Source organism: Gorilla gorilla, chromosome 4 (assembly GCF_029281585.2).
Source record: "Gorilla gorilla gorilla isolate KB3781 chromosome 4, NHGRI_mGorGor1-v2.1_pri, whole genome shotgun sequence".
In the NCBI taxonomy this organism is placed as follows: Eukaryota; Metazoa; Chordata; class Mammalia; order Primates; family Hominidae; genus Gorilla; species Gorilla gorilla.
In genome coordinates, this window is record NC_073228.2 from 11,589,926 (window position 1) to 11,610,590 (window position 20,665).

At 49.2% G+C, this 20,665-nt stretch overlaps 1 protein-coding gene and 1 long non-coding RNA gene across 14 annotated transcripts in view; one reads left to right on the plus strand and one right to left on the minus strand.

The window, feature by feature from the left end:
- The window catches only part of LOC129533973 (uncharacterized), a 57,123-nt gene extending 42,357 nt beyond the window's left edge, over positions 1 to 14,766 (plus strand). Inside the window, exon 2 of the long non-coding RNA XR_008680394.2 lies at positions 8,136 to 14,766. This is a non-coding gene — a long non-coding RNA (uncharacterized lncRNA). The remainder of the gene's footprint in view (positions 1 to 8,135) is intronic.
- The window catches only part of RNF213 (ring finger protein 213), a 139,352-nt gene that overhangs the window by 21,531 nt on the left and 97,156 nt on the right, over positions 1 to 20,665 (minus strand). For all 13 annotated transcript variants that reach the window (XM_063706018.1, XM_063706017.1, XM_055389513.2 and 10 more), the window contains 16 exons: positions 20,485 to 20,604; positions 19,878 to 20,032; positions 19,368 to 19,515; positions 18,958 to 19,093; positions 14,314 to 14,505; positions 12,615 to 12,760; positions 10,948 to 11,102; positions 9,517 to 9,729; positions 9,041 to 9,222; positions 8,251 to 8,371; positions 4,942 to 5,042; positions 4,647 to 4,829; positions 3,109 to 3,278; positions 2,913 to 3,012; positions 800 to 911; positions 44 to 257 (listed from right to left, as the gene is read on the minus strand). In XM_063706018.1, coding sequence (XP_063562088.1) covers positions 44 to 257; positions 800 to 911; positions 2,913 to 3,012; positions 3,109 to 3,278; positions 4,647 to 4,829; positions 4,942 to 5,042; positions 8,251 to 8,371; positions 9,041 to 9,222; positions 9,517 to 9,729; positions 10,948 to 11,102; positions 12,615 to 12,760; positions 14,314 to 14,505; positions 18,958 to 19,093; positions 19,368 to 19,515; positions 19,878 to 20,032; positions 20,485 to 20,604 — 2,448 coding nt within the window. The remainder of the gene's footprint in view (positions 1 to 43; positions 258 to 799; positions 912 to 2,912; positions 3,013 to 3,108; positions 3,279 to 4,646; positions 4,830 to 4,941; positions 5,043 to 8,250; positions 8,372 to 9,040; positions 9,223 to 9,516; positions 9,730 to 10,947; positions 11,103 to 12,614; positions 12,761 to 14,313; positions 14,506 to 18,957; positions 19,094 to 19,367; positions 19,516 to 19,877; positions 20,033 to 20,484; positions 20,605 to 20,665) is intronic.

Genomic DNA, 20,665 nt, shown 5'->3' on the forward strand with positions numbered 1-20,665 from the left:
GGAGTCTTTAAACCCAAAGGAAAGCAAGGCAGAGAAGACTTGCCTGGGCCTCCCTCACGCTCCGAGAGGAAATCTGCAGCTCTGTCGAGGCAGAGGCGGATCCGGGCCACCTCTTGCAGGTATTCAACCGAGGCCTCGTTGGCAGGCTCTCGGCCACGGCTTGCTGGAGAATACACCTTAAGGAAACGACCTTCCTCTTCTAGGTGGTTCAGTTCATCATTTCTGGAGTAAGCACTGGTCTTCTCAAGTATTGAATCCTGAGGAACAAGGAACAAGAAAGAAGAGGATATTATTTTTTTAAACATGGACGCCCCAAGCTTCTACAGTCGCCAGTGTGACTGTGGAGAATGAAGGAAGCAAGGATAGAAGAATGTTATTGTAGGTTTCAGTGTAAATTTCTTGACTTATGGAAACCTAACATTCCTTTTTATTTTAAGGACAAGAAGGAGGGGAAAAGTGAACCTATGAGGAAAAAAATTATCTAATTTATTTACATTATAAAAATTTTGGATATAAAAATATGAAGATAAAAAGTATCCATAATGTCCCCACTCAATGATAACCACTGTTAACTTTGGCGGTATATTCTCCTAGGCTGTTCTGTTTTGTATGTATATGCACGTAAATGCCAAAATATACGTTGCTGAAGGCAGAAGCCGCGTCTTTGAAACCTTTCTTCTTTTCTGCACGGAACACAGCATTTGTTAATTATACTGACTAAAATTATATTCTGTAAATTTTAAACCATGTGGTTCAGGTAGTTTCCAAAAGAAATTCAGGGAAGAGAGAGTTCACTTACCTCCAGGCAGTTGATGAAGAGCATGTACAGTTCAGTTTTATCTTCAGTTATGAATGCTTTCTTTTTTAACAGGGTCAAATATTCCTGAATATAATCTTTTACATCATGAAAGCTGCAGAAAGAGAAATATTATTCCTGGTTCTCTCAGATCTGGAGACGTACCTTACTAAAAAAAAGAGCATCTATCTATCGGTCGTCTGTCCTATGTGTGTGTATAAACATATACATACACATATGTGGTTTCTAAGATTTTATGGAAAACCTTTTAGCATAATACTGGAGGAATATAAAACTCACATTTTAGACCAGCTGTCCTCAAACTTTGGTTTCAGGACCCTTTTATAGTCTTAAAAATTGAGAACCCCGAAGAGCTTTTATGTGGGTTATATTAGCAATATTTATGATATTAGGAATTATGAGACATTAAAAACAAAAGGTTTCAAAAATATACATTCATTTAAAATAACAATAAAGCTATTACATGTTAAATAACATTTAAAATATTTTCCAAAACATGAATCCGTGAGAAGAGTGGCTTGGTCTTCCATTCCTGTGCTGGCCCCGGGGCCTGGCTCCTGGAAGTCAGCGGCCTGCCTGCCCTGCTCCCCATCGCTGCAGCATATGGGAGAACATGAAGAAAATCTGTCCTCATATACTCGGAATAGTGAGGAACATTTTAATAGTTTTTGCAGCTGATTGTGGCTATTATTCCTTAATGCTGTGCCCACAGTGATAAATGGTCATGTCTAGAGGTTAGTTGCAATGTGGAGCCTGAAACTGTATCAATGCATTTTTCAGTCAATTATGTTAAAATCAAAAAGGTCTGCCCATACTTTAAATAGATTTTTTTCTTTTTTGACCCACATGATTTCGTGACATCAGGCATTGGTCATTTGGAAAATATTGGTTCACTGGGCTGTGCAGGTCTTGTAAAGGTTGACACATTTGTATTCTACATTTAAAAAAAAAAATCCATATTCATTAATATCACCACAAATTGCCCCAAAATGTCTTTAAGTATTCGAAAGCTCACGAGCTCATAGTGGGGAATATAAGCTTTTCAAAATTTTAATTTCAGCTTAAAAGCTTGAATGTTATCATCACCAACCAACATTGTCAGTTGTTTGGCTGAGGCTGGCTCGCTTTGCTGATTTCCAGGAGAGGCCTGCCCAGCCCTGGACCCCTGTATCATGTGCATCCTTCCTCCCAGCACGAGTGGCGGTCCATGAACACAGCAGCCGGCTGATAACCCAGGGCTTGTCATGAGTGATTTTCTGTGAGGCAACTGTCTACTCCGGTGTGTAGTGGGAGTGTTTTGTGTGTGCTTCCCATTTCCACAAAACGTTGAAAAGTCAAATCCTCAAGAGTCAAGATTTAGTAAAACTAAAATGAAACTGGCATGAAGAAAACCACGTGTGCATGGCGGTGAAGAAAACAATACCTCCAGCTACTGTGTCTTCACGTGAGGGGCCAGCAGTTTAACTCATCACCGCTTTTTGTAACATCATCATAAGTATCAACATGTTTTTTAAAAAAGGGCAAATTTATCTTAGTAATCTAATTTTTAAAATAGTTTTAACCTCAGAGACCTACCTCACACCCAAGGGTCCATACCAACACTTTGAGAACTGCAATATTAGATCCATACAAGTACCACCGGTGATACTATTCTTGGATGTCAACATCCTTTCCAAGGAAATAGAGCCCATGTTCAGGGGAATAGAAACTTAGGAGACATCTAGGACATTCAGGGTGAGCAGGATTCTAAGCTACCATCTGAAAAATCAGAAAGTTGGGCCGCTGTGGAACCAGGCTCAGCACCACAGATTCTGGCCTCTTGAGTTCCGTGTCCCTCACGCCACTGTGGTCCCTTCACAGCACTGTTGGCTTCTTGCTAGATGCGTGTGCTTGTGGGAATACTAAACTCATGTGCTTATATGTGAAAATGTCAGAATACACAACCAGTACAAGTAACCAGGCTGTGTCTCACCGAAAAAGCTCCCCAAGATCATGTACTAGCTACTAGTCACGACAAGAAGACTTGGTAACAAAATGCTGCGATGAAGAGAAAAAGCCAGGGCTTTCCAGAAGCAAGTCTCCATGTTGTTCTTACCTGTACTTCAAAAGCAGTTTCAGTATCACTGAGCGGATGACAGGAGTCTTATCCACAACATCATTGAATGGAGAGAGAGATTTTGTGTGTTCACAGTGGCCTTAAACCAGAAAGAAAAAGGCAGCTCACTGCATGAGACATGCAGAAGCGAGATGAAGAAATGAGGGGCTAGGTTTACAGGAAGAAAGCAACCTACTCTGGGGAGCATCTCTTAAGCGCTCCTTTTGGACGAAGAGGAGAGAGAGCAGGCTCTCAATCACTTCCTTCTCAGGCGGAGCGTTGTCCTTGAAGCAAATGGTGGACACCAGGTCTACGAAGAAACTGTTGCACATCTGCCGGAAGCGGGCATGCTTTTCAATGGCTTCCCTTAGAACACGAGAAACAGAAGACAGGTGGATGGTGTTTCCCAAATGCCTCCTTACAGAATGACTTGAGATTTGCACAGCATTTCACTTTTTTTTTTTTTGAGACGGAGTTTCACTCTTGTTGCCCAGGCTGGAGTACAGTGGCGCGATCTCCGCTCACTGCAACCTCCACCTCCCAGGTTCAAGTGATCCTCCTGCCTCAGCCTCCCAAGTAGCTGGGATTACAGGCACGCACCATCACGCCTGGCTAATTTTGTATTTTTAGTAGAGATGGGGTTTCACCGTGTTGGCCAGGCTGGTTTCGAACTGCTGACCTCAGGTGATCCACACACCTCGGCCTCCCAGAGTGCTGGGATTACAGGCGTGAGCCACCATGCCTGGCTGGCATTTTATTTTTAAATTGAAAGATTCAAGTCACTCCTCTCACCCATTAGAGCTCGTCTTCAAAACCTCAGCAGATGATATTTACATGCATCCCTTTCTAGAAACACTTTGATCATTTGGACCAGGCAACAATACCCTTCAATATCCCAAAGTATGTCAAAGAACCCATCCACTGGGCTTGCCTGGTGCCCCACTTTTAGGAGGCCTGAGAAGGGGGGAAGGGGAAGGAAAGAAAACCAACCACTCACAGAGCCGGGCTGAGGCCTGCTGAGTCCAGAGAGCCAGAGCTGCTTTTAACCAGCTTCAAAAAGCTAGACAAGAAGTGGGTTGATCCTCAGGTCAGTGACTGTGAATGATACTGACGCATTAAAACCAGTGGCGTTGGCCAGGTGTGGTCACTCATGCCTGTAATCCCAGCACTTTGGGAGGCCAAGGCGGGTGGATCACCTGAGGTCAGGAGTTCGAGACCAGCCTGGCCAACATGGTGAAACCCTGTCTCTACTAAAAATACAAAAATTAGCCGGGCATGGTGGTGCATGCCTGTAATCCCAGCTACTTGGGAGGCTGAGGCAGGAGAATTGCCTAAACCCAGGAGGTGAAGGTTGCAGTGAGCTGAGATCGTGCCACTGTACTCCAGCCTGGGCAACAGAGTGAAACTCTGTCTCAAAAAAAAAAAAAACAAAAAACAAAAAACAGTGGCGTCTACAGTCCTTGGGCCTCTGGTGAGGACCTTTGCTAAGACTTTCTGGCTTAGTTCCTCTGAATTTGTTGTCTCTGAAATCTGTATGTGTATGTCTTGGGGAGAGAATAATCTTGAGATACCAGATATTTATGAAAGTACATAAGTGGCATCTCTTATGATAGTTCTCTGAGGTCAGGTTTTCTACCAAATGAAGGTTAATAGAGTTTATATTTCTGAATATTGTGTTTGCCAAAAAAGGAAAATGAAAAAAAGGATGCTTTCTTGAGAGAAAGGGTGTTGTACCTGTGCTCTTGGGAAACAGCTGGAGAGTATTCGTCTGGCAAGGCAGTTAAACAGTAGGGGCATATCATCTGCTCTGAGGCAAACCAGGCCCTGAGGCAGCGCAGGCAGTGCACGTGGTCGCAGGGCAGACAGACAGGGTCCTTTGCATCTCCCAGGCAGATGGGGCATGGCTGAACCCCAAACCTAGAATCCAAGAAGGGCAATCAGTTCTGAAGCAGAGAAACTGGCCAGAAGAAGTGAAAACCACGAGAGGTTCAGAATTCTCGCCTTCACGGATCCAAACCTGAGGTCTCACCTGCTGAGGGTCTTGCTGGCTGTCTCCTTGCATTCACAGAGAGTGCGCATCACGGCCTCAAAAGGCCCGTGCGTCTTCACGTCAGAGTTCTCTCGAAGACACTGAAGAAAGGCGGGGACAGGAGTCATTAGCTGGGGGAGGGCTGAGGGCGGCCAGGCCGGGCGACAGAGGGAGCACCACATTCAGGGCCAAGGCTGCGCCGTGGGTGTGGGGTGTGGGGTGCGAGGCCTTTGTGATCCTGTGTTTAACGCTTGAACTCTGAATGCTCGTTTTGTGATTATGCTGCTTGTCAGGGGACTACATTCTCAAGTTACGATTTTCCCTCTTCTTTTTCTTTTAAGGTCTCCTCCGCTCTCACTAAGATATTTCAAACTTAGTAATAATAATGACCATCTGTATACCCCCCCCCCAAGCTTTAAGAAATCTCAGCATTTATGGAATATTTGCTTTAGATCATTTTTAAAAATTTTTTTAAATTTTTAAATTTTTTTAAATTTTCTTTCAGCCTCCCAAGCTGCTGGGATAGATCGTTTTTTAGAGAAACAAAACATTATGCATACAGTTACAACTTCACATCCCTCCGTCCCTCCCCAGAGATAACTATATTTCTAAATGTCTGCTTTTAGGATAGCTGTAAGCATATCTGAACATGGAGTTATTATTCTGAATGTTTTAAAACTTGATATCAATGATACCACACTGTATAAAGGCTTCTGCAACTCATTCTCTTCATGATACCTTAGGTCCAGATCACTCCTGTACCCACTGATAAAGACACCAGTTACCTATCTGCTGGTTAATGGGCATTTAGGTTTTTTGCAATTCCTGACAGTCCTGTATTCAACATTCTTGCATATGTCTGAGAGCAAATGAGAAGTTTCTCTAGGATATAGTTAGAAGTGGAAACACTGGTTTTTAGGCAATACACATCATCACTGTACAAGATAGTTTAATGGCTGTGCTAATGGAATTTGATGGGCAGGCATGATGTTGGTATAGACATCTTAATATTACGTCTACCTTGGGCATTGTGAGGTCAAGGAGAGTTCCTTTCTGTTCCAAGTTTGACAAGGGTATTTCTTTCCAAATAATTTTATCAAATGCTTTCTCTCTACATTTTGAAATGATCATATAGAGTTTATCTTTTAATTTATATAACTGATGACATTTACAGAATTTTTTTTTTTTATTTTGAGCCATCCTTGAATTGCTGGGATTAATCTTACTTGGAAGTGATGTGTGTATTTTTAATATCCTAATAACTTTGTTAATCAACAACCCAATTCAAAAATGGGCAAAGGACTTGAATGGACATTTCTCCAGAGAAGACAGCAAATGCCCAACAAGCACATGAAGGATGCTCATCATAACTAGTCATTAGAGAAATGCAAATAAAAACCACAATGAATTATTACGGTGGCCATTATGAAAAAAATCAGATAGTAACAGGTGTTGCCCATGATGTGGAGAAATTCAGACCCTGGTGCCTGGCTGGTGGGGATGTAAGAAAGATGCTGCAGCCCCCGTGGAAAACAATACAGTGCTTCTGCATAAAGTTAAACAGAGTTATCAAATGATCCAGGAATTCCCCTTCAAGGTATATATCCAAAAGAACTAAAAGCCAGCCATGCCCGCAGTCCCACCCGTGCCATCCTGCAGCAGTTCCATCGACAACTTCCTGCCCGGCTGAGGGAGCCAGCCGCACGGCGAAAGGCAGGGCTTTCCCCCAAGCCTCTTGTTTCAAATGGTCCCAAGGGGCTGCCCTTCAGCTGGGGCTGGGTAGGGATACAAGTCAGGCTTCCAGCATGAAAACTAACGAGGTAAGGTCTTTGGCTGTGGTTACCTGCACAGAGATCTGACTGGAAGGAAATAAACCAGAAACCCAGTAAGTTTCTGAGGCCATTTTATCGCCAAAAAAAAACCTCCCCACGTTCCTAACCTCCCAAATCCTGTGAGCATGTGAGCAGGCAGGGGCCAGCTCCTTTACCTTTGGGTTTATGGGCACCTGGCCCTTATGACCCACGCTGGACCTGGCTGAAAGCCCTGTGCATCTCCCAGAGCTCCGAGACGTGATGAGACTTGGAGAGGCTGCATGCTGTGTGGGTGTGGGGAAAAGGGCGGAAGGGGGGCACCGGCTGTGTCCTACTACCCTCTCTCCGCCTTCTCCTTCAGCAGAAGAACTCAAGTTCCACCTGGCACATGACCACGCCACGAAAAACTCCTCAGTTTCTTGCAACCAGATAAGGCCGAGTGCCTAAGTTTAGGACCACGAGACAGGAGCTGGTGTGGCGTGTGCGTGTCCGGGATTGGGCTCTTAAGGAAAACGGCCTGTCCTCCACCTCCCCTGCTTTCTGTCCCACAGGCTGTGACGCCAGGCCACGGGGTGGAAGCTGAACATTAGGGACAACGAAGGGACAAGACAGAAGGAGCGTGGGCACCTGACTCCGTGCCAGCCTCCGGGGAGCTGGTACCTTAGCCTTGGGCTGCTCATACCCATCCTGGGTGGGAAATCAGCTGATACTGTGTCTAAGCCGCTGATGTTTTGATAGGTCAGACTCAACACATCCAGCATCCATGCTGGCCTCCTTTTAGTAAACCTTCCTGTGCTCCAAAGGTCGGACAGCCAGCGCTGCCTCTTCCAGACCCCCTGGCAGTGAGGGCTCTGGATGTGCTCACGTGAAGGTCACGGGTGCGGGTGAGGCAGAGGCTGAGGCTGTGTTTGGCTGAGTGGCCGTTGTTGCTGGACACCACTGCGTGGCCACAGAGGTGCATCACCGTAGGGTCACAGGTTTTTTTTCTGCAGACCACCCCACATTAGTAGCTTTATGAAGGGTGTTGAGTGACAGGCATGGTGGCTTCCTGTTTCTTGGTTCTGTTGACAGCACTGTTTTGAAGACCCGAAACCCCAGTGGCATTCTCTGACATCTTTGTCTCCATGACTATGAAAATGGTAACAGCTTCCACAGATGGCCAGGCTAGTGGTCTGTTCTGGGGTCACTCCAAAGGCCAGGTAATGCCTCCCGAAGGTTTCACAAGCATGTTCCCTGCGTCAGCCCCTTTCTGCACACAGTTCCTGGAATCACTTCTAAATGATATGCTCTGACTTAGCAATCAGCAGAGAGTAAATAATTAAACAATTAAACATGGAAAATGTAATGGCCTAGTGATGAAATCACTTTTCTTTGCATGTCTAGACAAAACGGTCAGAGCCAAAAGAGCGTCTCCCAGCCGCAGATCAGTGTGAGCGCTGTTCTTCCTTCCGGAAAAGGGTGGATCCGTGCATGTGCTGAGGCCAGCCCAGGTACTCACCTTGTCTAGTAAGAAGACGTGCTCGGTCACCAGCCCCTGTAACTCGGGGACGCGGCTCTCGGTTCCTAGGAGCACGTGCTCCACGAAGAGTGCGGTGGAGGAAATCCGACTCCACTGGGCTCTGTCAAAAGAGGGTGCCGCTCACTCACTCACTCGGCTCCCACCAAGGAACCCAAGGGTGAAACGAGGAGGGAGACGGGAGAAGAGATGCGGGACCCGGGGTCCAGGCCCAGCGGCTGGGATTACAAGCAAGCACTATGTGACACACTTCCTGGCCCGCCCCCAGCTCTCGCCCTCAGACGCTCAGCTTAGCTGGGACTCGGTGTCCCACTGTGATGCCTCTGCATGGGGTACCACCACAACCCGCTCACTGCATGATCCTGCGCCTGTCAAGTCCCACCTCACCTCGACGGCCCCGCACAGGAACTGTCTCCTTAGGGAAGTGGACTCTGGCCCTGAGGGCCTGTCCTGCTCTGTGCGCCTGCCCGCCCGGGGTGTCCTTTCTACCACTGCATTTCTCACACGGCATCACAATAGCCCGTCTGCCTTTCTACGGCCCCAGTACACAGTGCGCTCCCTGAATGCACAGCCGCCTCTCGTGTCTCCAGCACCCTAATGAGACGCCTGGCACTCACTAAGGGTTCGGCAAATGCGGAGTGAGCGGGTGAGGACGGAGCCCCTCCCATGGCAGGAGCGCCTGCCCGTCTTCTCATGGACATGCCTGGCACTTGGCAGGCTCCTGGTGAGCGCGCGCCAGATGAAGCAGTGGGTGAGGGCCCCTGGGTCTCACCTGACTTCCCTGATGACAGCCTGGGCTAGGCTCCCGCTGCCTTGCATGTGCTCATCGGAGCAGATGAGCTCCAGCGGCATGGAAAGATTCTTCACCAACTGTAGCCACGCCTGGGGACTGGGCTTCAGGGTGTTTCTTGTCAGCATCTCCGTGCAGGCCATTGCGGCAAATGCGTCCAGGGTCTGGGGAGACGGACAGCAGGGCGTGGCTGAGCGGTGCCCCTCCCACCGGCCCACCAGAGGCCCCGGCTGTTAGCTGCATGTATACTTGTGTCCCAGGCTTGCGACCTAAACTTTCATTGTCTAGGATGTGAGAAGCGTCAGCGAGATGTGTTCTTAACATCTCTGAATTCAGCTAAGGTATGTGCCTTGTGAAGAAATCTCCCACTTGGAACACAGCCCCAGAAGCTCTCCATTCCCAGAGTGGAGTTGGAAGCACCACAAGGCTTGCTCAGGGCAGGCGGAGGAGGGCCATACCATCTCACATCCAGCCAGATCATGGTTCCAACGGGCTTCCATCAGGCTGTGGAGAACCTGAGGGTAGATGGTCAGGATTCTGGAAAAGTTCTGCAGACGGCTTCTGAAACGCTGGTAGGCAAGGTGCACCCACGGTAAGGAAACCTCTTCCTCAGGCGCTTCTGACGCCGCTTTCAGTTTCCTAGTGCAGGACCACAGAGCCATCTGCAGAAACTGGGATTCAAAAAAGCTTTTAGAATATATTTTTAAATTACAAAAATGGTATGTTTTCCCCGTGGGAAATCCGAACTATTGGAAAACCATAAAAGAGGAAATTAGAAACCATGTGTGCTATTCTGTCCCGTTTGCTTTTGTCCAGTTTTCTATCTGCCTCTCCTCCCACGTTAAGGTCACCGTGTCGTCTGGGCTTTTTGCCACTGAACATGACATCATGAACTTTCCCTATGACTGAGTATACTTGAAAAACATGGTTTTAATGGCTGCTCAATAACCCATCATACGGCCATACTTTAATTTGCCCATCCTGTATTTCCAGACAATTAAATTATTTCTTATTTTTCGAAGCAAAGCTGAAAAGGACATCCCTGTGAACCAAATATTTGTCCACGTCTCCAGTAGTTTCCTCAGGACAGAGTCAGCAGTTCAGATCGGATAAGGTGCTCAACTGTTCTGCCACGCAGCCCTGCAGGGCGCCCACTGTGCACGCTACACTGTGAGCCGCGTGGCCTGGCTATTTCTTTGCAGCACTGGCCGGCGGCTGTTGTTTTTAAAAATCAGCTTTGCAAAATGAATACATAAACATGATATCTAAAAACTGTTGTGTTGATTTGCTATTAATAGTAAGGCTAAGCAATTTTTCAAATGTTTCCTGGATGTTGATATGCTTAATGAGATTATAAAATTGTTGTTTTATAATGTTTACCCATTTTTTAAAACTTACGGTATTTTCTTATTGATTCCTAAGAATATTAACCTCTAGTCATATTGGCTGTAAGGATGTTCTTACATTTGTCACTCTCCTTTTTTATGTACTGAAGTTTAAAATTTTTAGGTAGTCAAAAGTATGACTTTCTATTGAATTTCACTTATTTATTCTTACCCTGTAGGGTTAGTTACGTATTTACTTTAATTTTTTTCAAGAGAAACTTAACATTTAAAAAGAAGCTATGTCAAGGAAATTGGAGGTCTTCTCATGGTCACAGAAAGCTCCCTGTTTTAGGAGCCCCTGGGCGGTGGGCTGAGGGTGTAGCACTGAATATTGAGAGGAGACTGGGCGACCCCTTCACCCACCGGCACCCTTCACTGACCATGTTCTGTTCCCAGACTTCACAGCACCAGCTCCAGGCAGCTGAGGAAACGTCTCCGTGTCTGCATCCAGTCCCCATCATGCAAGTTCTACACCTGACCCTTAGCCAGTATCTAAACATCTACCTTTAATTCCTCCTCCGTTGACACACGCATGGTCAAGAGAATGAAATCCTTCAAGTAACACTGAAGAAGTTCCTGCTGCGGCTCTCCATGGAGCTGGGCAAGAAACCTGCCCAGAGGAGTCTGCTGAAAGATGTCCACGAACTTCTTGGGCAGTCCTGCAGAGAGGAAACCAAGGAGTGGCCTGGAGTGCGTCTAAGTCATGGCGCTCCCCTGCCTCCAGGGGGCTCCGGAGTGAAGGGGAATGGGGACGCCTTGTTGAATGGGAGCTCGTAGACAAAGGGGTACCAACTGCCTGATTTTGTAGGGAATTGAAGGAATAGTCACTGTCTAGACATTTAGGATATTTTTCTTTTTCCTTTTTTTTGGAGATGGAGTCTTACTCTGTTGCCCAGGCTGGAGTGCGGTGGGTAGCGTGATCTCTGCTCACTGCAACCTCCGCCTCCCAGGTTCAAGTGATTCTCCTGCCTCAGCCTACCAAGTAGCTGGGATTACAGGCGTGCACCACCACACCCAGCTAATTTTTTGTATTTTTAGTAGAGACGGGGTTTCACCATGTTGGTCAGGCTGGTCTCGAACTCCTGACCTCAGGTGATCTGCCGGCCTTGGCCTCCCAAGGTGTTGTGAACCACTGCGCCTGGCCTAGGATATTTTTCCAGTGGAATAAAATAAAGGAAGGCGGAAACAGTGTCAAATTTAGGTCAGAAACAGCCAAGCTAGCCCCAAAGAGAAACATCTAGATAAGACTGAGTTGTATGTTGCATGGCTACAGGTCACAGCATGCTTCAGGAACCCCCGGGTCCAAGTAAATTAGGAACAAGTGGGCTGCTCTTCAGGGGCTGGGGGTCACAGAGCATGCAAGCCAGAAAGATCTGGCTTCTAGTGGGCGGAGTGCAGCCCCTAATTCGCATGCTGTCATAGAAAAGCAGGGTCAGTTGGGGTATTGTCCTGAGAAAGGAATATGCTCATGAGGAGAGAGACTGCTTTGAGTATGTTCAGAAAAAGTGGCAGAATGGTAACCTAGAAAAGAAGGCCACCCTGAGTCTTCCAAATGGTACGATAAGTAAACGTGGAAAAGACTATTGCATGTATGAAAGATGGCTTTTGTAAAAGTGTTGCGTTGTCGTTGGTTTTTCTGGACTAGGGCAAATCTTCTGGCATCTGGCAGCAGAGCTCAGCACTGTGTCTGGGCTGTGACTCGGGAGACACAGCTGGGAGGTGCCTCCTGATGGGGCACCTGGGAGTAGGGGATGCTCCAGGCGCTCGTGCCTTCTGAGAACGCCTCTCCTGGGGGCACCTTCCGAGTCCAGTGCCCCAGTCTGAGAAGGCCCAGAATGGGAATGACCAGCTGGTAGAGGCGACAGTCCTCGTCTTGCCAGAACACACCCCATTTCGCCATATCCCTGGCCATCACGGCACTAAAAACCATCTCACAGGCTCCTGCTGCCATAGGATCGAAAGGTTTCTGGTCCCGCCGGGGCCTCTCACTCCTTCAGCAGAAACTTTAAAATGACGCGGTGACGTCAATTGGACGCTTACTGCACAAAGTGTGAAAACTAAAAACTCCAAAATTCACCTTGCAATTCTAGCCACCCGTCTGCTTTTCACTGTCAGGCAATCCCTTTGTGATTCACCTGTGCTGGATCTGACCTGTCTTGAGGTGGCCTCACCTTCTGCGTCCGTGATGTACTGAGCCTGGAGCCACAGCTCCTCCAGATAGTCCTTGATTCTCCAGCTGAAAGGGACACTGTTGGAAGCGCTCTCGGAAAGGTTCATGTAGTTCTGCACCACGATGTAGGCCATCTCACCTTTATGTCTGCAATAAGGTGAGGAATGATAAGAAGAGGGTTTGTGAGACGTCACTCAAAACACAAGACAAGATCTGCCACTGATGCCAGCTCCTCTCAGACCTCAAAAACAAAGGGGCCAACAGGCCAGGCAGACAGCGCTGATCTATTTCACAGTACAGGGTTTCTGTTATGGCAGAACTAGGGAACTATCTTATGCAATCTTTGTTTCACAGGCAAAACAAAAACAAACCAAGGCTGACAGGGGTCAAGTGTGTTGCCCAAAATGTCGGGCAGAACCAAGCCTTCTGGTTCCTGAACCTGTCTGGCTTTGATAACTTGTAACACAGAGCACAACTTGTTAGAGAGTCTTTGCTTCATGAACATCAGCAGCGCCTTGTCTTTTAAATAAGTGTTTCCACTGGCAATTCAAATTCCTTTACTTTCTTTCTCTCTTTCTCTCGCTCTTTCTTTCTCTTTCTTCCTTCTGTCTCCCTCCCTCTCTCACTCTTTATTTTCTTTATTTTTTTTTTTTTGAGATAGAGTCTCACTGTGTCACCCAGGCTAGAGTGCAGTGAGTGGTGTGATCCTATCTCACCTCAAACTCCTGGGCTCAAGCAATCCTCCCACCTCAGCTTCTACAGTAGCTGGGACTACAGGTGCGCACCACGTTATGCCTAATTTTTAAATTTTTTGTAGTGATGGGGTCTCACTATGTTGCCCAAGCTGGTCTTCAACCCCTGGGTTCAAGAAACTTTCCTGCCTCAGCCTACTAAATTGCTGGGGTTATAGGCATGAGCCACCCAGCCTGGGCACATTTATTTCTATATTCTTTATAAATCTACATCCAGAATTGAAGCCCCTGAAAGCTGAAGTGGAAGCTATTGGGAGCTGAGCCTGAGCCCCACATCATCAGGCCTGCGGAAGGGGGTGGGGGCTGTGCAGCTCCACCAGGGAATGAGGGACAGGGGGAGGGAGCACAGATCCCAGGGGTAAGGAGCACAGATTGTGGGGCTGTTCTAAGCTCACCGTCTCCGTGTCACGCCACGCTGGGTCTGGCTAAAACCAGTGCTCTGAAGGCAGGGAAATGAGGAGGGTGGAGATAAAACAGAAATTTCTTGGAGCTTCGTAAACTTCCTATTCTTTTTTTTTTTGAGACAGAGTCTTGCTCTGTCACCAGGCTGGAGTGCAGTGGCGCGATCTCGGCTCACTGCAACCTCCGCCTCCCAGGTTCAAGCAATTCTCCTGCCTCAGCCTCCCAAACAGCTGGGAATACAGGCACGCACCACCACGCCCAGCTAATTTTTGTATTTTTAGTAGAGACTGGGTTTCACCACGTTGGCCAGGACGGTCTTGATCTCTTGACCTCATGATCCACCTGCCTCGGCCTCCCAAAGTGCTGGGATTACAGGCGTGAGCTACCATGCCCGGCCAAACTTCCTATTGTTACTGCAGAAAGCACCCACGTCAACGTTGCTCTGAAGTTGAGGGCTGCATTTCACCCAGCACTTGGGAGAGCATATTAGGGTGCTGCTGTGTTCTGATAGTTTCTCTCCCCAGGGAAAGAAAGCCTTCCACTCACCTTTCATTATTCATCACAAGAGGAATGTTCAGAAGCATCGTGTCACTGAAAATAAACATCCAAAGATCTCTTGCCCAGGGCGGAGTATCTGGCCTGGTCAGTAACTCTAGGTTGCCGTCTCTGTCGATGAATGATATCATGCTCGCCAGCAGAGGGGTGACAGCACCTTGGACCCGCTTCCAGAGGGTGTGCCTGCAGCACAGAAGAGAGACGGGCCACCACAGGTCAGAGGAACCAGAGTGGCCATCTGCCACCTTTTGACATTTTGTTCCTTCTTGAGCATTAACAAAACAACTAGTCTACTATTTACCACACTACAGCGACGGCAATAACTTGACATTTCCATCATTTTTAAGTCCTAGAAAACAGACTCACAAAGATGTCTAAGATTAGAGATGGAACTGGAATGGAACTTAATTCTACATCTAATAAACTGTCATTAGGTTACTGGAAGGGTGAAGTAGTGTTTGCTTTTTTATTTTTAAAACGTATATGTGAGGGTCTCACTCTGTCACGCCAACTGCGGTGTAGTGACACAATCATAGATCGTCCTAACCTGGAATACCTGGGCTCAAACGATCCTCCCACCTCAGCCGTGCAAGTAGACAGGACCAACACACCCAGTGCCACCACGCCCAGCTCATTTTTAAATTTTATTTTATTTTTTGTTGAGATGGGGTCTCACTATGTTGCCCTGGCTGGCTGGTCTCAAACTCCTGGGCACAAGTAATCCTCCCGCCTTGGCCTCCCAAAGTATTGGGATTACAGGTGTGAGCCACCGCACCTATCTGCTTTATTTTTTGCAAGGCTGCATAATTTTTGTATGTAACTATTTTTCAGAACAAGTCATCGAGGTTCTCTAAATAAATAAAATTATGACGATTCATTTGGAAAAAATAAATATTTTAAAAATCTGTTGTAGATAGACTATAATACAGATGAAGAGACCAAAATGAATTTGTCCCAGATCAAACTAAACAAGAAGGCACATGTTTATCTGGAACTAAGCATTTGTTCCTGTTGATGTTTTTGTACACTAGATCTGAGTGTCTGATAGACAGGTGGATGGACAGATGGGCGGACGGACAGATGGGTGGATGGACAGGCAGGCGGAGGGATGGATGAATGCACAGATAGGCAGACAGAAAGATAATTGGTTAACTACAAGACATTTTGTTGTTATATATATTTTGTTGTATATATTTACATGTAACAATAATAGCTCTATTCCAAAATTCTTGTGTAAAGGATAAGAATTAAAAGGTGGCTGGGCACGGTGGCTCACGTCTAATCCCAGCATGTTGGGAGGCTGAGGCGGGCGGATCACCTGAGGTCAGGAGTTCGAGACCAGCCTGGCCAACATGGTGAAATCCCGTCTCTACTAAAAATACAAAAATTACAGTCGTGGTGGCAGGCACCTGTAATCCCAGCTACTCAGGAGGCTGAGCAGGAGAATCGCTTGAACCCGGGAGGCAGAAGTTGCAGTGAGCCAAAATCGCGCCATTGCACTCCAGCATGGGGGACAAGAGTGAGACTCTGTCTCAAAAAAAAAAAAAAAAAAAAAAACCCACAAGGTAATTAATGTTGGGGGAAAAGCGAAGCCTCTCTTTTGAAGAGAATAAAAAGAAATACCTACATTTTAAAAATATATAGTACAGAGGAACCTGGCAAGAATTTTAAAATGTCTATTGGGAAAATAAAGCATCCCAGTGCGCAGAGGGAGAAAACAGCAAACTAGGAAAAGTGTCGCAAACACAAAAGGCAGAAGGAAAACCCAGGCGCTGGGAGAGGCGGGAGCTGCTGAGCCTGGTTCCGCCCTATCTGGAGCCGCTGAGCCTGGTTCCGCCCTATCTGGAGCCGCTAAGCCTGGTTCTGCTGTATCTGGACAGGCAGGCAGAGTTCGGGACACAAAGGACTCTCAGGATTTGGGCTGTTTAATCCCGAGAGGCTAAAGGACTCCAGTCCCCAGAACACAGTGGTGGTGAATCGAGGTAGTCAGGGTGCTGCTGGCCCTGGGGCAGGTGAGCTGAGGGTGTGGGTCTGGCCACCACTCAGCGGCTGCGCAGGCCTCACGGTGACCACAGAACACGACGGAGCCAGGCCTAGTGCTGCGTGAACAGCAGAGCGGGGAAGAGCAGACTGAGGAGGTTCAGTGACTCAGGGCTGGTCCCGGGGAGTGGAGTCAGGGATTAAAAAGCATCAACAGGCTGGGCACACTGGCTCACGCCTGTAATCCCAGCACTTTGGGAGGCTGAGGCGAGTGGATCACCTGAGGTCAGGAGTTTGAGACCAGCCTGGCCAACATGGTGAAATCTCGCCTCTACTAAAAATACCAAAATTAGCTGGGTGTGGTGGTGGGTGCCTGTAGTCTCAGCTACTCAGGACTCTGAGGCAGGAGAATCGCTTGAACACAGGAGGTGGAAGTTTCAGTGAGCTGAGATCGCATCACTGCACTCCAGCCTGGGCGACAGAGTGAGACTCCGTCTCAAAAAAAAAAGCATCAAGAGAGTCCACAAGGAGGAATGGAGGGAAATGAAAATATTTCTGATCTCCTAAAATCCCTTCAGAAGGCGTGACAAGGAGAGAAATGAAGGATAACTAGAGAAAAAGTAGAATCAGAAAATCTCTGGTCACGAGGAAGGTGTCTGTAAGTCCCCATTCCCGTCCACCCCGCTTCTTCCTCCGTGAGCCCCCATTCCCGTTCACCCCGCTTCTTCCCCTGTAAGCCCCCATTCCCGGTCACCCCGCTTTTTCCTCCATGAGCCCCCATTCCCATACACCCCGCTTCTTCCTCCGTAAGCCCCCATTCCCGGTCACACCGCTTCTTCCTCCGTGAGACCCCATTCCTGTTCACCCCGCTTCTTCCTCCGTGAGCCCCCATTCCCGTTCACCCCGCTTCTTCCTCCGTAAGCCCCCATTCCCGGTCACCCCGCTTCTTCCCCCTGTAAGCCCCCATTCCCGTTCACCCCGCTTCTTCCTCCGTAAGCCCCCAATCCTGTTCACCCCACTTCTTCCCCTGTAAGCCCCCATTCCTGTTCACCCCACTTCTTCCCCTGTAAGCCCCCATTCCCGGTCACCCCGCTTCTTCCCCTGTAAGCCCCCATTCCCGTCCACCCCGCTTCTTCCTCCGTAAGCCCCCAATCCTGTTCACCCCACTTCTTCCTCTGTAAGCCCCCATTCCCGGTCACCCCGCTTCTTCCCCTGTAAGCCCCCATTCCCGTCCACCCCGCTTCTTCCTCCGTAAGCCCCCAATCCTGTTCACCCCACTTCTTCCCCCTGTAAGCCCCCATTCCCGTCCACCCCGCTTCTTCCTCCGTAAGCCCCCAATCCTGTTCACCCCACTTCTTCCCCCTGTAAGCCCCCATTCCCGTCCACCCCGCTTCTTCCTCCATGAGCCCCCATTCCCGTCCACCCCGCTTCTTCCCCTGTAAGCCCCCATCCCCGGTCACCCCGCTTCTTCCTCGCTTCTTCCTCTGTAAGCCCCCATTCCCATTCACCCCACTTCTTCCCCCGTGAGCCCCCATTCCCGTTCACCCCACTTCTTCCCCTGTAAGCCCCCATTCCCGTTCACCCCACTTCTTCCCCTGTAAGCCCCCATTCCCGTCCACCCCGCTTCTTCCCCCTGTAAGCCCCCATTCCCGGTCACCCCGCTTCTTCCTCTGTGAGCCCCCATTCCCGGTCACCCCTCTTCCTCCGTGAGCCCCGATTCCCGTCCACCCCACTTCTTCCTCCGTGAGCCCCCATTCCCATTCACCCCGCTTCTTCCTCTGTAAGCCCCCATTCCCGTTCACCCCACTTCTTCCCCTGTAAGCCCCCATTCCCGTTCACCCTGCTTCTTCCCCTGTAAGCCCCCATTCCCGTTCACCCTGCTTCTTCCCCTGTAAGCCCCCATTCCCGTTCACCCCGCTCCTTCCTCACGTTCCCTCCTGCAGATCACACCTGGCCGTAGGCCCAAAGCAAACCTATCACTGGCACAGAAGCTTGGACCTGGAAGGGGACTCATGGAGGAGTCCACTGTCTTTTAGAGATGGGAAAACTGGGCCCAAATAACCAAGTCACTGGTTTCTTAGGCTTTCAGGCAGGAGGTCTGAGAGTCTGTCTTAAAGAGACCCTCCGTCTGGGGCCCAGAGCACCCCTCCTTCCTCAATACACGGCCACATCCAAGATAATCAAGGTTAGTCTCATGGGTGACAGAAAAATAACCATGGCAGTGAATATACTGCTGGGTCCTGGCTTTGCTGTTATCATTCTTCAAACAGCAGGACTGGGAAAATCCCGCCTGTCCCCTGCCCGCTCTGCATGTCATTTTAACTTCATAACTGAAAACAGCAGCCCTTTCTATGGTTATCAACATAAATGTCGGTAAATGTTCTACTCTAAGAACAGATGTTTTACTTTTTTTAAGTTTTTAGTATGAAAAACTATAAACACGAAATTAGAGGAAGAGTCCAGCACCTGCCATTTGGCCACTGTCCAGACCTACTGTGTGCTTCTTGGGGAAAAACTTTACAGCTTTGAATGGCTGAGAGGTTTGGAAAGAAACAGCTCAGTCCCCATGGCCCGGATGGAGAGAGGATCCCTGCAGGCAGGTCCCCATGCTGCCACCAGATTGGAGCCACTCCTTGCTTCCTTTAGTCACAGTACCTGAATGTGCCCGCCTCCTGGAGAGCGTCCTGGTTGCAGGCTACCCTTGCCAGCCACTCCAGAGGGTGCAACTGGCTCTCTTCTTGCTTCTTTAAAAAGACACTGAGGCGCATCTTGGATACCCGCAAGAAAGAGGCTGTACAAAGGCAGAAACAGACGTTCAGCATGGCCGTGGCTGAGCTGTTGGCTCTGGAGTGCTTCTGTCCCACCTCCCCCAGGAAGGGAAGTCCGTTGGCCAGGCCAATTCTAGAGCAAAATCTGAGAGATGCTCTTAGATTCCCACTGTGTCACTGCTTCTGCTGAGCCATGGAAACCTGAGAGGGTGTCCCCCAACACACAGTGAAATGATGCCTACTCCTCAGGAAGAGCCCACGTGGGGGCAGGGGCAAGAGGGGTGGGGAGGCTCATACCGTGGCACGCGTTATCCTCATTCAAGAGGCCCAGGAGGAGCACCACCCTCCGCATATTGCGCGTGCAGCTCTCGTTCTGGTCTCTGAGCATGCCCACGGCGCTCTGCACACAGCTTCTCAGCAGCCTGGTGGTGTCCAGGATCGACACCTGTTGGTGGAGACCGTTGGGTCATCCGTTTCTGCCACTGACACAGTGGGTAAAAGCCAAACCGCCCATATGCGATGAGGGTCTCAATGCAGCAAACAGCACAGGGCGGCGGTCCTCACGGACAAAGAAGAGACGCCGACCTCCGCCCTGCACCCCCCAAACTGCCGGTGCAGATGCCCTTGACCCCCAGTAACCCCCAGTAACCAGTAACAAGACCGTCACTGTGTGAGGAAAGTGGGGCGCCATCCTCACCCCTGCACAGCGGCGGCGACTCCTCTAGCTCCCAATGCAAAAGTGTTTAAAGATGCAGCTCAGAAGCATCACCAGCAGCACAAGGGGAGGTCCCAAGAACCAGAACTTACGTCACTGCCTCCGAGTTCAGAGGTTTCCTTTCCCACCTTCTCAGAACTTTCTGTTTCCATGGCCTCCTCTGCCACCTCTGCCACCTCCCCTGATGTGCTGGCCTCCGTTTCCATCGCCTCCTCATGGCCGTCTTCCACCCGGTGTTCCAAGCCCACTGCAGTCGAAGCAAACGTGATTGCGTTACCACTCAGAAGGTGGCACAGGGACTGGCAGCGGTGCCATCTAGGAGTCTGTGTGCTCAGCCTCCGAGTGCAGGCTTCCTCAGCCCCTGCTGTGGTGCTAGGTCCCCAGATGAGAGATCACGGTCATGAAGATCAGCCCCCAAGGCAGCCCCTTCCTTCCAGCCTGGGCTCTGGCATGTTCTAGGTGCTCACTTCCATGGCTGGCCTGCTCACAGAGCTCTACCTCAGCCTGTGGTAAGCGCACCTGCTCGGCCCTGGTGCTCTATGATGAGCCACCAATCAGTTCTGCAGATGTGTCCCCGAGCTCCTGCCGAGGGACGAAACACGGTGGCCCTGCTCCTAGTGCCATGTGCACGTCACGCTCCACACCTGCCATCTGCCCTTCCACCACCTGCTCCCCCAGGGGCTCCACCTCGTGACTCACGCTCAGGCAAGTCTCCAGGCGCGAACAGCTGGCTGATGGCGACATGCTGCAGCCTGGTCACATCAGAAACCATGAGGGTGGATCTCCGGAGGTCATCGATGTGGACAGACTGCCACAGCCCTGTGAAGAGTGAAGCCACACACAACTGTCTCGTGTCTCTCTCGGCTGCTGCTCAGCCCTA